The sequence below is a fragment of the Psittacula echo genome, assembly GCF_963264785.1.
Source record: "Psittacula echo genome assembly, chromosome: 1".
Classification (NCBI taxonomy): domain Eukaryota; kingdom Metazoa; phylum Chordata; class Aves; order Psittaciformes; family Psittacidae; genus Psittacula; species Psittacula echo.
In genome coordinates, this window is record NC_137735.1 from 147,341,855 (window position 1) to 147,357,971 (window position 16,117).

The window sequence follows — 16,117 nt, forward strand, 5'->3', positions numbered from 1 at the left end:
TATCTTACACACCCTCCTACTCTTCAGTCTCTGACTAACAAGATCTTCAGTTTTCTCTACTGTGCCTATCGACTACATGGATCTTCAGGACATTGTGGCTATTAAAGACTTGGAAAGCTCAGTGTCTGTCCCCGCTTATGGAGTTACATGTTCAAATGTGTCATCAGGAGTCCTTTTTTGTTGTTTTACCTGTACCTGTGTGCAGGCTGCTGTTCGCTCAGTTGCTCTGCATACGCCAAATGCTTGGGCTACCCGTTGTTTGGTAATACCAATTCCCCCTGAGGTGGATCCTCCTGCAATTCTACATGGCAAGAGTAATTGATACCCGTGAAGCAGTTGCATGTACCAAACAGTGCAGGATGGTTGGTGTGTTCTCTGTACTTATTTGCAGGTGTGTACATCGGTCATGGTCTCGCATCTCCGGCAGCGCACGTAGCAGCACCACACAAACTTGCACTCACACCTCTCCACGTGCCTGACAACATGGGTGTTGTACCCGCGCCCACAACAGAGGAGGTTGCAGCCGTCAGGTCCCTCTGAGGTGCGGTTACATTCCCTTCCCTGAGTTCCAGGGATCCCCAGTTTTTGGTCTTCAACACAATAGTTGGGTGATTTGTTCACATACAGCAGGTCTTCTTTCCCAATTGGTATTTTTCGTTGGCTTTTCTCTTTCCTGCGTAGCCTTTTTTTCAGTCTGTCTGATATTTGTATGCTGTTTTCATACTTATCCTTTAAAAAACGGCCAATCTTTTCAAAGGAGGACATTGTTTTCCAACAAGTTTTCACAGCACAGGACCCAGAAACACCATGACAACGGCAATCCACTGACATCAGCTTCGCTACAGCCTAAAAGCAAAGCAGAGAACGACATTTGGATGTGGTCCTTTTTTCATTAGGAATACTGCCTGACATCAGTAACACAGAGGTCTCGAAGTATTACAGCTGCCATTGTCATTTCTGTGATGGAGAAGCCAGAGCACAGGAGGATACATGTTAGAAATCAGGTTTCCAACTCCAAATCCCCACTATGAGAAGCCTGATCTTCAGAAGTGATCTACATTTGCACTTTATAATGGCAATTACATAGCAATATCAAATCATAATAGGAAAAGCTTGTATTTCTGGCTGGCTTTTCATTCTGGAGGCTCCTAAATACCTGAAGCGACACGTCCTGTGTCACTCCTCCCACTGCTGGAATGCTAACAGCCCTTATGGAGAATAGTGGGAGATGGAGCAGGGATAGGGCAGGTAATGGCACTGTTCCTATGTTGGAAGACATTTACTGGGCAGGTCTATGCCATCTTTTAAGGGTGCCTTGAAGCCACCATCAAGATCACTAAACATTCACAACACAGTATGCAACTAAGGCCAGGGGAATGGCTTGAGGTTGCACAAGTGTGTGATCAGTGTGGCTCAGCATCCAAAGCAGTGCAGCATACAGGCTGCAGGCTTCTCAGGGCAGACGTGTGTTGGAATAGCAGAAGAATGCCCAAATCTCTGAGCTCCAGAGGAAGTCTATCAAAGGAGCCACTATAGTGCAGCAGAGGTGTCCTGAACTCGGTATTCTGGAGCAAATCTCAGATGCTTCTCACTTACAGGATGAAGTCCTGATCTTTTAATATAGGCATACTAGTACTATCATGGGTTTCTAGTGTTTCCAGTTGAATAACGGCTCTATTTAACACCATTTGATATTCATACTACTATCGTAATAGTAGTCATAATATCATAGTCAATAGTAGTCATAATATCATAGTCAATAGTAGTCATAATATCATAGTATCATAATACTACTATTCATTCATACTACTTTCATAACTTCCAGTGTTTTAGCAAGATTTCCACAGTTATAACCAACATTAAAATACCCTGACATGGGCTATTTTGCTATGCCCAAGCAAAAGTAAGCACTGGCCTGAACAGCAACTGGGAATCTGCAGCCTGCGTTGAGCTTTTGCAACACACAAGAATTTTGGCTCAGTTTATAGAAGACCCAGCCTCAAAGAACTGGAATCTGTAAACAAGCAGTAACTTTCTTTATCTGGGACTGCAACTCAAACAGTCAGCAGACAATCAGTATACTTCCTTCTAGAATATCATTAGATATTAGGCTTGTGACACATCTCACGTTAGAGTCTGTAAAAGTGCACAGAAAAATTTTTCTTGCACAGATACAGCACAAGGACAAAGTACCATAATTTTTGCTTTGTTTTACCTTTCCATTAACATACTCTCTGGAGCCATCCTATAGACTCATATGAGCAGCTGGTTAATGGTGTGGAAAGCCCACGTCACCATCTTCCATTTTACTAACATTTCCACCTCTCCCCACCCCCCCACTCCATATTTAATCTCCACAATCGAGGCAATTGGGAAATGTAACAGAATGTGTGAATTTTAAATTAACTTATAATAATTTTATCTTGAAACTCTTCATGCAGAAAGGCCAAGGAAGATTCAAATTATTCTTCTGTGGAGGAGCAAGTTATTTCCCAAAAAATGGGGAAGACACCATTCCCTCCCCCCCAACTTCATGATGTTTTTTAAATTTCACCCTAAACCTTCACTTACCCCACAGTCCCCACAAACATTAACTGAGGTCAATCTCTATCTTTGTCAAACTGTCTTAGGGAAGGAAAAGAGCAGAAGACAAATCTACCTAAGACCCTCCTCTGTTTTCCCCTGAGAAAGTAGTTTCATTTGCCTGTTCCTAAGTCTTGAGTGAGATCAGAGCCCTGAAATCCTACCGAGTTCTACTGACCTTACTCAGGACCAGAAATAAACTCAAGCCAGGCTGCTTATTTGTAGCTCAGGCAGCACAAATGCAAAAGTTTCGGAGCTAATCAGGCCATGGAGCAGATAAAATGACCAGTTTCTACCCTGTGTGTTAAACTGGCACTTTCATCATGGGGAATGTGGTCTCTGAAGTTTGGGATGAGTCCAATGTGGTTAAATCCATTGATTTCTGTGGGAGTCGAGGCCTCCTGACACGTTCTGCCCCAAAGATGTTGACAAAAGCCCAAGTTGGTATTTGCATATAACTCCACAAACGTTATTAAAAACGTACATGACAAAAGTGCTTAGAGTCACATCTTTCTTTGGTAAGTAAACAGGACCTATTTGTTGGTAGAGGTTACTACAGAAGCCAAACAAGGCATTCAAAGAACCATTATCAACAAAGAACAGGTGTATGCCCTGACCTAGAACAGCCATTAGCCTTTGCAAACGCAACCTGGTGAAGTGATACACCAGTACAGGAGATGATATTTCCAGATGCTGTGGATTGCTTTTGGGATTGGAGATTTTTCTGTATCCTGGAAAAAACATAAGAACATTGCAAAAAGCAGACCCTCACCTCGGTGCACACACACTGATTCTTCCAGTGGCAAATCAACTGGCTGTAATTCTTTTAGACACCTATCTTCTCTCCTTTCCATGCTAGTTTCTGTTTAATAGACAGACTTGACCTTGTGCATGTATCTCAAGTATCTATCAATAATCTCAAGAATCTATCAATAAGGAAATCACTGGGTAGTCAGAATATGCATCATTAAGACTGATAGTGACTGAGGCAGACAAGAGTTTGAGATCCAAGGATAGAAAGTCTTTGTTAGAACACAGATAATCTAATAAAATCTCAAGGAAAAGAGAAACATAATATCAAAAGATAAATTTTACACATGATCTAAAACCAGAAGGGATTTAATAGTATTTTCCAATTTCTAACAATTAGTTATTTATATAAAGGCTGTATAAAAACTAGAATCTCTGAGTAGTCTTAAATCACATTGTACTATAGGATTTATAAGGTTACAGTTGTAATCCTTGCTTCACTGCAGTATGACAGGGTTCTAATTAGGGAAGAAACAACAGGGGAATAATATACAGTTTGGTTTGAGGAAAGAAGTCTAATTCCAAGTCTGATAGGATCAGGCATAGTAAAATATGGATGAGACAGAAGGATCCAGAAATTGTCTGGGAAGCACTGGACATGTCTGCTAGGTGCTAAGGGTGAGTTACTTCCATGTGGGCAAGTAGTCCAACAGTTTATAAACAGGAGCAGAAACTGATGTTGGAATCTCAGGTTGATATCAAAACATATCATTAAAAATGCAGCATATATTAGCAGTGATGGGTGATCAGATTAATGCGTTGATGCACTCTGTTTCAGAATGATTTATGGTGTCACCAGAATTGTGCATGATCCCAGCCTGTTACTTCCCAGCTGCTAGGATAGGCAAGTTTTCTGATTGGACTCCAACATATTTTGAGTTGTCTCTATTGCCAGCACAGGGACCTGACATCTTGCTTTGACTGATGACAAAACATGCCACTGGACCTCAGGCTGCTATGAAAGCTTTAATGAACAAACCCTTATAGTTGAACACCTAGCAAAATTCAGGTACTAGGAATCTTCTCTTGCTGTTTTCTTGCAAGCAAACCTAAGATGGTGCCTACAGAGTCAAGGCAGTCTTCTGGCAGGACATGGCTGAACACACACCTGTGTCTCAGCAGTGCACAGTTACAGTGATGCACAGAGTTACTGGGATGCATGGAACTACTGGGAGTGTGACTTCCAGACTGACTGCACAAACAGTGCTCAGTGTCACACTTTTAGATTGACATGATAAGTCTTTCCAGTTATTTATGAAATTGTGAGAGGATTTTCCATAAGGAACAGAATTTCATAGAGAACTTCAAAGGAGCACTGTTACTCACAGAAACATGGTGGATAGATGTGTCCTGTGCAAGATGGGACAGGTTTTTTGTTTTCTCGGGCGGATCATGAAACCTGCTTGTGAGAAATGACCAGTGTGGAACTGAGATTGGTCTGCAGTGAAGGAGAGTCACTGGGATTGCAGTTTGTATACCCCTTAATGCCACTTAATGCTTAGTATCTCCAAGCTAAGCTCTCTGTAGGCAGTGTACTCAGCTGTGAGACAGGGGCTGCTAGTACTTGTTTTGCAATGGGAGCCAATGCCTATAATCAAACAGCCTAATTTAACCCGCTGGTAGAACTAATAGGACTATTCATGAAGACAAGTACATGTCCTACTGGAGGTACAGCACTTAAGAATGGTTGCAGACCTCTGCTAGGTCTGTTACCAACCCACAAATATCAGTAAAACTCTCTTATGAGCCAGGCTATGTCAGTGTGAGAACACGAGCCCTGCAGATCAAATAGATTTCCACAACTGGACAACTAAGCAGAATTCTTCCATTAATAAAAAAATACTACTACAATAATAGTCAAACCATAGTGCCTGACTTGCCTTTATACCTTTATGTAAGGAGCAGAGTTGCCCAACTCACATATGCACATCAAAGTACACTCTCCTGGGTTCAGCAGTAGCAGTCATTTTTCCTCCTTCTTAGTAGCTGTTGCAGCACTGTGTTTTTGACTTTCAGCCTGGGAACAGAGCTGATAACACCGATGTTTAGACTGACCAAGGACTTTGTGAGTCTCATGCTCTGCCAGGGAGAAGGGGAAGCCGGGAGGAAGCAGAGACAGGACACCTGACCCAAACTAGCCAAAGAGGTATTCCATACCACAGCACGTCATGCCCAGGATGTAGAACTGAGAGTTTCCCAGAAGGGCTGGATCACTGCGGGGTGGGGGCGAGGTACCGGTTGGTGAGCGGTTGTATTCTCTTCCTTGTTATTTCCTTTATCATTATTACTATTAGTGGTAGCAGTAGTGATTTGTGTTATACCTTAGTTATTAAACTGTTCTTATCTCAACCCGTGGGAGTTACATTCTTTTGATTCTCCTCCCCGTCCCTCCAGGAGTGGGGGGAAGAAAGGTGGGGGGGGGGAAGTAGACTGCATGGTTCTGATTTATGGCCTGGGCTTAAACCATGACAGTTCTTTTTGGCGCCCAACGTGGGGCATGAAGGGTTGAGATAACAACAGATCTGACCAAGGCACAATGCTGATTTATTGGCTCTCAAAGTCATTCTTTTTGATGTCACAGTTTCTGTATGTCGTTGCTTACTTAGAGCCGGTATTTGCTGTGTTAGAGTTTATCAAGTGTGGGCCTTGGGCTAGGGTTCTTGTCTCATTGTACTTTATGGTAATGGCTTGTAATATGGGCAGGCTCCGGCAGCAGGGCGGGATGGACGTGGCCGTGGACTTGTACCTGGCCGTCCCGCTGCTCTTCACCGTCCTGGCCCTCGTCCTCGCCTCCGTCTTTGTGAGGCTGCGGGGAGCTGAGGGGGAGCGGCCCCGGGAGCCGGCGGCGGCCGAAGCGGCCCGGGAGAGGGACCCCGGGGACCAAGCGGCGGCGGGAGCGGGGCCGGAGGCCGGGAAGGAGGCGGCTGCCGAGCAGCGGGAAGAGGCGGCGGAGGAGCCGAGCCCCACAGCCGAGCCCAGCCCCGCGGCGGCCGAGAGCATCCCCCAGCAGCCATCCGCTGAGCCCCGTGAGCCTGAGCCCCAGGAGGATGCAGGAGACCCCGCAGCACTTTCCAGCAAGGCAGAGGAGGAAGATCTGGACTCAGAAAAAGGGAAGCTGGTGGTGAGAGAGCCGGCAAGCATAGCAGCATCATTTGAGAGTTCTGAAGGTTTTGAATGGCCTTTGGGTACCCTTGGGACCTGCCTGCTGATTGTGATGGGGATCACCATGTCAGCACACACACAGAGTGTGTTTTACCCACGGCCATTTTGTCTGATCCCGAGAGTTAAGCAGAGTCAGGTTTGGGTCTTGTCTGGGTTTAGACAATACAGGGGGAGCGAGAGGTTTTCCCCAAGGCTGGACAGTCATGAGTGTCACGGTGTGTGGGACAGTATGGGCGAGTATCTAATCCACTGGGCCCCTCCAGTGCTTTGGAAACATCGGAGATGGAAGGCAGCTGTGTGGAGTCCCCGACGACAAGTTGCAGAGACTGCTGCAGGGGAGGGTGAATTATTTTGAGCCTGATGGGCCCATGACACTTCAGGCCATCAGGGCAGAGATGCAACACAGAGATGGACTCATGATCGAGGGGTGGACTTTGCAATGGGCCTCTCCTGCTCTGAAAGACTGTCACAAGAGATGGAGCCCACCATCATGGACCGAATGGAGTCAGCAGCTTTATAGGGATTGGTCCGTGCACTAAGATAAGAGTGCACTGAGATGAAAGTGATGGTATATTGAAAATGCGGGATCTGAGCATGACGTGAATGGTATGGAATAAGGGGTGGATACTGTCCTGGGTTCAGCAGTAGCAGTCATTTTTTCTTCTTCTTAGTAGCTGCTGCAGCACTGTGTTTTTGACTTTTGGCCTGAGAATGGAGCTGATAATACAGATGTTTAGACTGACCAAGGACTTTCTCAGTCTCATGCTCTGCCAGGGAGGAGGAGAAGCTGGGAGGAAGCAGAGACAGGACACCTGACCCAAACTAGCCAAAGAGGTATTCCATACCACAGCACGTCATGCCCAGGATGTAGAACTGAGAGTTTCCCGGAAGGGCTAGATCACTGCGGGGTGGGGGTGAGGTACCGGTTGGTGAGCGGTTGTATTCTCTTCCTTGTTATTTCCTGTATCATTATTACTATTGGTGGTAGCAGTAGTGATTTGTGTTATACCTTAGTTATTAAACTGTTCTTATCCTAACCCGTGGGAGCTGCATTCTTTTGATTCTCCTCCCCGTCCCTCCAGGAGTGGGGGGAAGAAAGGTGGGGGGGGGGAAGTAGACTGCATGGTTCTAATTTACGGCCTGGGCTTAAACCACGACATACACTTAACATTGCAGTGCTAAAAGATGAACATTTATCTTGTGGCAGAATAACAACTGAAATCTGCACCTTCTGAGGTTCAGGTTAGCATCCTAAACAGTGGATGACTCAGTAAAATTATCCTTACTGTTTTAAAGAGCTGGCGAATGAAGTTGCTAAGCCACTGGCCATCATATTTGAAAAATCATGGCAGTCAGGTGACTTTTCCAATGACTGGAAAAAGGGAAATATAACCCCCATTTTCAAGAAGGGGAAAATGGATGACCCAGGGAATTACAGGCCAGTCAGTCTCACCTCTGTGCATGGCAAAATCTTGGAGCAGATTCTCCTGGAAGGCATGCTAAGGCACATGAAAAACAAGGAGGTGCTTGGTGACAACCAGCGTGGCTTCACTAAGGGCAAATCCTGCCTGACCAATTTGGTTGCCTTCTATGATGGGGCTACGAAACTGATGGACAGGAGTAGAGCAGTTGATGTCATCTACCTGGACTTGTGCAAAGCGTTCGACACTGTCCCACATGACATCCTTGTCTCTAAATTGGAGAGACATCAATTTGATGGGTGGACCACTTGGTGGATAAAGAACTGGCTGGATGGCTGCAAGCAAAGAGTTGTGGTCAATGGCTCGATGTCCGCCTGGAGACCGGTAACTAGTGGTGTCCCTCAGGGATCGGTGTTGGGACCGGTCTTGTTCAACGTCTGTTGGTGACATGGACAGTGGGATTGAGTGCGCCCTCAGCAAGTTTGCCGATGACACCAAGCTGTGTGGTTTGGTTGATACGCCAGAGGGAAGGGATGCCATCCAGAGGGAATTCGACACGCTTGTGAGGTGGGCTGATGCCAACCTTATGAAGTTTAACCATGCCAAGTGCAAGGTCCTACACCTGGGTCAAAGAAATCCCAGGCACAGCTACAGGTTGGACAGAGAAGAGATTCAGAGCAGCCCTGTGGAGAAGGACTTTGGGGTGCTGGTCGATGACAAAATGAACATGAGCCAGCTTCAGTATGTGCTCACAGCCCAGAAAGCCAACCGTATCCTGGGCTGCATCCAAAGGAGCATGACCAGCAGGTCGAAGGAGGTGATCCTGCCCCTCTACTCTGCTCTCCTGAGACCCCACTTGGAGTATTGTGTGCAGTTCTGGTGCCTCAACATAAAAAGGACATGGAACTGTTGGAACAAGTCCAGAGGAGGGCCACAAGGATGATCAGGGGACTGGAGCACCTCCCGTATGAAGACAGGCTGAGAAAGTTGGAGCTGTTCAGCCTGGAGAAGAGAAGGCTGCATGGAGACCTCATAGCAGCCTTCCAGTATCTGAAGGGGGCCTACAAGGATGCTGGGGAGGGACTCTTCATTAGGGACTGTAGTAATAGGAAAAGGGGTAACGGGTTCAAACTTAAACAGGGGAAGTTTAGATTGGATCTAAGGAAGAAATTCTTTACTGAGAGAGTGGTGAGGCACTGGAATGGGTTGCCCAGGGAGGTTGTGAATGCTTCATCCCTGGAGGTGTTCAAAGCCAGATTGAATGAGGCCTTGGGTGGCATGATTTAGTGTGGGGTGTCCCTGTCCATGGCAGGGGGATTGGAACTAGATGAACTTAATATCCTTTCCAACCCTAACTATTCTATGATTCTATGAAAAGTTTACATATTTTGGATTTAACTAAGAGATGTAGAAATAGCATTTTGTACAGAAATGGGAAAGTAACAAGAGAATTCTGCACATACCAGTTCCATTAGTAACTCCAAACAAACACGGAAGTATTTTGCCTGGAAGACTGCTCTTGCAAGACATAGAACCAGGAACATGATAGCATTTATTACAAAAGGTCATAAGGTACCAAATTATATTGCAAAACATCCTTCTAAGGATGCAAGCTCCCAAACATGAAGGTCAGCATTTTCCAGCATTTCCTAGTTAAGGATTTTAGAACTACAGAAGAGTTCTCTAAACTTACTTCAGCTGATATTGCTGTTAGAAATTCCAAGTACCAACAATAAAAATTCTCTTTCACTTTGGACAGCAGTCAAAAATATTTGCTTTATCCTACAGTTTGCCATTAAGTTACAAAATATTTATGCATGGAAGTTGACTAAATACTCTGCATATTTTCTTCCAAGGTAACGAACAACAAATACACCATTGATGCAAAATCAGTGAAATAAGTGTCTTCTGGACTTTCAGGCTTGCAGGAGGTGCTGGGTTAACTATAGAATCATAGAATAGTTAGGGTTGGAAAAGACCTTCAGATCCTCAAGTTCCAACCCCCCTGCTATGGGCAGGGGTGCCTCAAACTAGACCATGTCACCCAAGGCTTTGTCCAACCTGGCCTTGAACACTGCCAGGGATGGAGCATTTATCACTTCTTTGGGCAACCTGTTCCAGTGCCTCACCACTCTCACAGTGAAGAACTTCTTCCTTATATCTAACCTGAACTTCCCCTGTTTAAGTTTGAACCCATTACCCCCTGTCCTATCGCTACAGTCCCTGATGAAGAGTCCCTTTCTGGCATCCCTGTAGGCCCCCTTCAGGTATTGGATGACTGCTATGAGGTCTCCATGCAGCCTATCTCTCTCTACAAATGTGATTAATTACCCTTTGCACTTTCCCTAAAGAATAACAATTTAATCTTCTGCCTCTTATCAACATTCTCTACTACACAATACCAACCACCTTTCCTTGGAAATGATTTAGCTGACTGACATCAAATTAGACTCACAGTAACTGTTCTCAGTTTACTTAGGTTCAAAGGTTGCTTCTTGTATTTCAGTCTTAAAAAGGGCCTATGTCCCTGACAGATTTTCTGGTTTTCCAAATAAATTAAATTAAATAACATATATAACCTTGTAAACTGTAAAAATTAGATTAAATTAGAATATTTTGCAACAATATCACCGTGGCTCTTCCCCATCTATGGCAGATAGAGCAGTTATTTTCAGTAAAACCCACTGATGCTGCTTTTGGCTACAGGAAATTGCTGAGTTACAATGGAGTCCATCAATATATGTAGTCAAAACCAGACGGTGTCTTTTCTTTTCTTTCATTACAGCTGTGTCACTGAGCAGAACAGATTTAAAGTATTATGGGGCCAGAGAGACCCATTAAACATGAAGTTAAAAACTCCAAGGTAAAGCAGAGAAAGTGACTTTAAAGCAAGAACTAGAATCCAAGTCTCTGCTATTCCAGATGTAAGCCCCAAGCACTAGTTTACAGACTCACACTATACTGGCTGTTTCTGCTCCCATTCATCATCACCGTTTGCAGAACAGGACAGGAGGACACAGTGTCACACACATACACACAGATTTCCTTTGCAACCATGGATTTGAAGTCCTTTGAGCTGAAGAAGAGCTATCTGAATCCAGTCTCCTCTCGCTTCTCTGATAAGTGCCCTAACCAATGGGCTGCTTTAAAACAGAGACATCATTTCCATCCAACCTTTTAAAAGAAAAGGTTAACTCTTGATTTCTTCTGACTAATTTTGGACTTCTACCCTCAGGCACAGACCTGAGACTGTGGATGGGTAATGATGCCTCATGTCCGATCTGCCGGCCCATTCAGTATTAAATTAAATACTGAATTAAAAACACAGGCCATGATAATAGTAGAATAATCAGTGAAAAAGCTCCTAATGTATTATGCTGATAACATTTCAAGTTTGCTACAGAATATCAAATATCTACTTAAGATAACTCTGATTAGCACTCTGGATGCAATTCTTACTTTGTGGATTTAATTTTAACTTGTGGAGTTTAATTATCTGGTTAAAACCAGCTCTGATTCCAACTTTGTACATGTTTGCATTGGTGACTTTAGTGCTGTTCTTGCCACTGGCCCCATTTGTACCTGCAGTCAGGGACAAACCTTGTTTGATTGGTGCCATTTTGTCAGTGAAGGTGAACAAGGAATTGCTGTCATTTCTGAACAGACACATACCTGCCTCCCGGCCTCGTTGTTGTGCAGGTTCATCACCACCAGCCCGCTCCTGCCCGTTATGTTTTTAATGGGCATGTCCAGGAACTTTCTGCTGAATGACATTCCGTAGTGGATGTCGTCAGAGCAGCCGCCCCAGTGCCAGCCCTCGCTGGCTGAGCCACCATGCTGCAGGTTCGTGTCACAGGAACATTCAGTCATGTTTCCTGCACTGCACGACCGCGTCACTGAATGCACGAGGCCCGCTGATGTCACTGCTGATATGAACGCGGTCTCCTTCGTGCCTACAAAGCAAGGTGCGGGTATGTTACTTCATCACTCCCTCTGATTACCTCCGTAGCAGAGCCCTAGAAAGCCATTTTACAAGCCAGACTGTTATTAAAAGGGAACAGTTACAAGTTTAAAGCCATCACAGCTTGGTCTGTAGAGTTAACTTCTTTAAAGCAGTGGATATTCTCATCCAAAAAAGACTTCAAGGCCTCTTCATATGACCGTGCTATTAATGGCGCTGTTTCTGCTGCTTGCACCATACAATTTTTGGTGTCTCCTTTCTAAATCTGGTTGGGAACTTTATTTGCCACAGAAACTTTCAAGCCAATTGGCTTTTAATAATAATAATAAAAAAAATCAACCCCCAAACCAACCATACCCCAACCCCATTACTCTCCAAACTGCTTTTCACTATTCACATTCATTTGAAGAAGAAAAGGTTAGTTCAGACCTCAGAGAAGGAACTTGAAGCTGTCACAATCCTAGGTTACTGTGGTATAGGGCCAGAACTTACCTCATGCTAAGTTTAGTAAATATTGAGGTTGTTCTAATTCATAATGGTTGCAAGCAGCACCAAGAACCTTAAACAAGGCAGAAATCAGAATGGCACAAGGGTAATTAGTCATGTGCTTTTCCTAGAATAAGCTGCCCATGGGAAAGACAGCAGTTTAAAAAACCTTTAACTGTTAGGCTATATCTCAGAAGAATCATGGAGGGACCTGCCTGGGCCTCCTAAGCTCTGAGACTTCTGACATACCGTAGCACGCTCTGTAAACGTGTTAAGCAAGATGTATACTCTCTAAGCAAACTGAAAATCAATGACTGGCCATTAACTGTAACTGAAATTTCACTGTACTAATTTTCACCCTTGTAAAAACAATGCATTATTTCCAGTCTCCCAAGTTTCTGCTCACAGGCAGAAAAGTTTCTGTTTGTTTCTCCTGTTCATATTAATCAGTGGTTCTGGCAACCTCATAAAATGCTTCCACAGGACATACTAGTGAAGCTTTGTGGGTTAGTAGTGTTGCTCATTTATGGGTCTGCAGGAACAGTCCTTCCCACTGGACAGAAGAACTGACATACAGCATGTATGACTACCTGTAGTAGGGTAAAACTGCTTCCTGCTTTTCTTTTGTTTATTTTCTTTATGGTTTCGGAATATGTGTCATTTTTTTATTGCATACTTCACATTTTTGTGGTTAATGTTTGGTTTTTTCCACTGTCGCAGTATAAAGTGAAGATTGCACAAATACAAAATGAAGCAGCAAAATAGTTCAGTTCACATCAATGCCTGCATCAAAATCATCAAGCAGAGTGCTCAAAACAAACTTGCAGGATCAAGACCTGCCATCTGATACAAACAAAGTGTCCCAATTTCAGTCTAAATTTCAGCAATTCCATCATTAGTTCTAGTGCTTTCAAGCAGCTCTGGTCTTGCTGTGCCGAGCAATACCATCTAATTGAGCGCATTTTAAAGTAATTCACATTGCGTACAGTGCTGTGAGCAGATTTTTACCTGCAATGAAGTGACCTTTTCGAAATACTATGTGTCATTACCCCACTCATTGAGTAATTATGACATAAGGGGATAAAGCCGACATCAGTCTAAGAATAATAACATTTCAACACAGTTAAGTAGATCTAGTTAAAGGCGCTGTCATCCACGGACCTATTAAGCAAAATTACAATAAGGAACAACGAACAACGATTTTGGAAATGCGATGGTAGGCTGTGCCTGCTTCCTGCGCTTGGTGTACCTGTGTCAGGTTCCCCGGGGCGGATGCGGTAACCTCCCGCTACCACGCCCGGTCCCTGCGCCCGCCCCTCCGGAGCCCGGTCTCCCGCCGGCACCTGCGGCCCCGCTGCCCCGGCGGGGCAAACACTCACCGCTGCTGAGCTGATGCCCGAAGGCGGCAGTGGTGGCGGAGGGTCCTCGGCGGGCGTTGGGCGGCGGACGGCAGTCCCAGCGCTCGTGTCGGAACTGACTGCGGCACTCCTGGAGGCCCAGGCGCGCTCCCTCCCTGATGGCGGGCACCAGCTCCGGCTTCTGCTTGCACAGCTCCTGCTGCCGGCGGCTCAGCGGCGGGCTGGCGCAGCCCGGCTTCTCCGGCCCGCCGGCGGCGGCGATGCCCAGCCACCTGCAGAAGCAGCCCCCTCGTCAGCTTCGAGCCCCGAGGGGACGGACGGGCGCCGCGCAGCCACCCCATCCCGCGCCCAACTACTCACATCCAGGTGCCGCCGGCGGCGGCAGGGCAGAGGGAGATCAGCATCGCTGCCCGCAGCAGCCGCGGTCCGAGGGCTGCCTCGCGCCCCATGACCGCCGCATCGAGCCCCGCCGCGCTGCTGCTGCCCGCCGCCGGCTCCCCGGGCAGCAGGGACCGAGCAGGACCGTTGCCGGTGGAGCACACCTACTCGGCTCTCTCCTCCTCGGGGGGCAGGCGGCAGCCGTCGGGGAAAGCCCGGGCCGTCGGAGGGCCCTGCCGGGGAGGACGGGCTGGAGGGGAGGGCAGCAGGAGGGAAAGCATTGGGAGCTCCTGATGCCTTTCAAGGTGAGAAAGTTGGGTTCGATGTTTTCCCCAGCTCTGCCTCCTCCGAACGCGCATTGGCCGCCCGGGACCGGGGCGGGCCGGGGCGGGGCTCGGAGGAGCTCAGGAGCTCCTCACCGCCCCTCTGGACCCGGTGTCGCTGCTCGCCAGCCCCTCTGCGGGGCTGCCCCTTCCCTCGGAGAAGCGCTGCGAAGGGCGCTAGCCGATGGCCGGCGCGACAGAGAGGGGCTGCAGACGGGGGAACCGGTACGTCTGCAGTGATTTCATCATATTTCTGCGGAAGAGAAGGCACAAAATGCTGATGTTAAATAATCATAACATCCACTACACTTTTAATTCAAATTTTCTAATGCTTTAGCAGTATTAACTGCCTGGCTCCACAGTCAGCATCAGTAGCCATTAGGACAAAATTTGTCCAATCCTGTTAACTTCAGTGAGACACTCTTATCAACTACTGCCTCAATAATATTTCCTTACTCATTTTACACATTAACAGCCAATGAGTCAGCTAGCACCTGATGAAGAGCTGGTGTTGGCACTCTGGACTTTGAAGTCCAATTTGACCATGCTACATTGCTGCTTCCTTCTGTGTAAGTGAAACACCTGCACTAAACATAATGTGGCTGATATGGCAGCTCTGTAAAGACTTTGATTTGACACAGTTGTAAATCAGCTAAATAACTCTTGTTGACTGACAACATCTCCAAGTGAAGAGCACAACAAATCATCTCAAATGCTAGACATATATTTTTAAGAGTAAAACATATTGAGAAATAGCCACATAAAGGTGATGTTCCCCCTCGCTTTTCCCTTGTGGATGTGCTGAGATATTTTAAGAGCACAGGCTGTGGTACATTTAGATCAAATTTAGACAAATTATGTCTCCTTCCTACTATGTGCTCATTTGCCTGCTCTTAAAAGGATCTCCAAAAGCATCGCCAGTTCTGGCCAGATGCCACATGACCCCATGAGCTATTTAAACCTTTGGATATGGCTTGGTTTCTCTGTTCAGAATTTTAGTCTGGAGAGCATCTGCTTGCGGTTGCAGAGGAACTTAGTTTGGAGTGAGGGAAATGAATGGAGAACGACATTGGAACACAGGGAGCCGGCTGTGAAACAGGCCTGGACCAGCCAAAACTGTGTGGGTTGTGTCAGAGAATTATCTAATTATTCCAGAACACATGGTTCATTTTATCCTCATTGCTGCTTCCTGGCTCCACCTACCAAAGTTAATTCAAAGCCCTGGTCTAGCAGCTGTGTATTTCTTATGTGCTTCTTGCATTTATCAACCACTCTGAAATGGTTCATTTTCCTGACAGTTCTTTTATTTAACAGGGGTCACTGTGATTTGGGGTTTTATTTGTTTGCTTGTTTAGGATTTTTGTATTGTTGGTTGTTAAGTTTTATTTTAATTAATATGGACCTTTTGGTCCTAAATTCTTATGTTATTTTTTTTTTATCTAGAAGATGCAGAATCTTATATGTAATAGCAATGTAAGATTTAAATTAAAAAAAATTGATTCAAAAAAATCTAGTCCTATTTGAAGCATATTTTATATATGATACCATAAATAAATTACTTCTCTGTTGTGTTTCCATATGCTGTGATCTGATTTTGTCTGCGTGTTTTAGGTACAGAAACCATTAAGTTTTTAG

General features: G+C 45.5%; 1 protein-coding gene across 1 annotated transcript; it reads right to left on the reverse strand.

The window, feature by feature from the left end:
* Positions 1–381: 381 nt before the first annotated feature.
* Positions 382–14,490, reverse strand: WNT16 (Wnt family member 16; the record flags this gene model as incomplete). The annotated part of the gene is made up of 4 exons (XM_080624855.1): positions 14,142–14,490; positions 13,803–14,053; positions 11,649–11,929; positions 382–846 (listed from the first exon to the last, which is right to left on the reverse strand). The coding sequence occupies exons 1-4, from the start codon at positions 14,228–14,230 to the stop codon at positions 382–384; spliced, it is 1,086 nt and encodes a 361-aa protein (XP_080480981.1). The 5' UTR covers positions 14,231–14,490.
* Between the last annotated feature and the right edge of the window lie 1,627 nt (positions 14,491–16,117).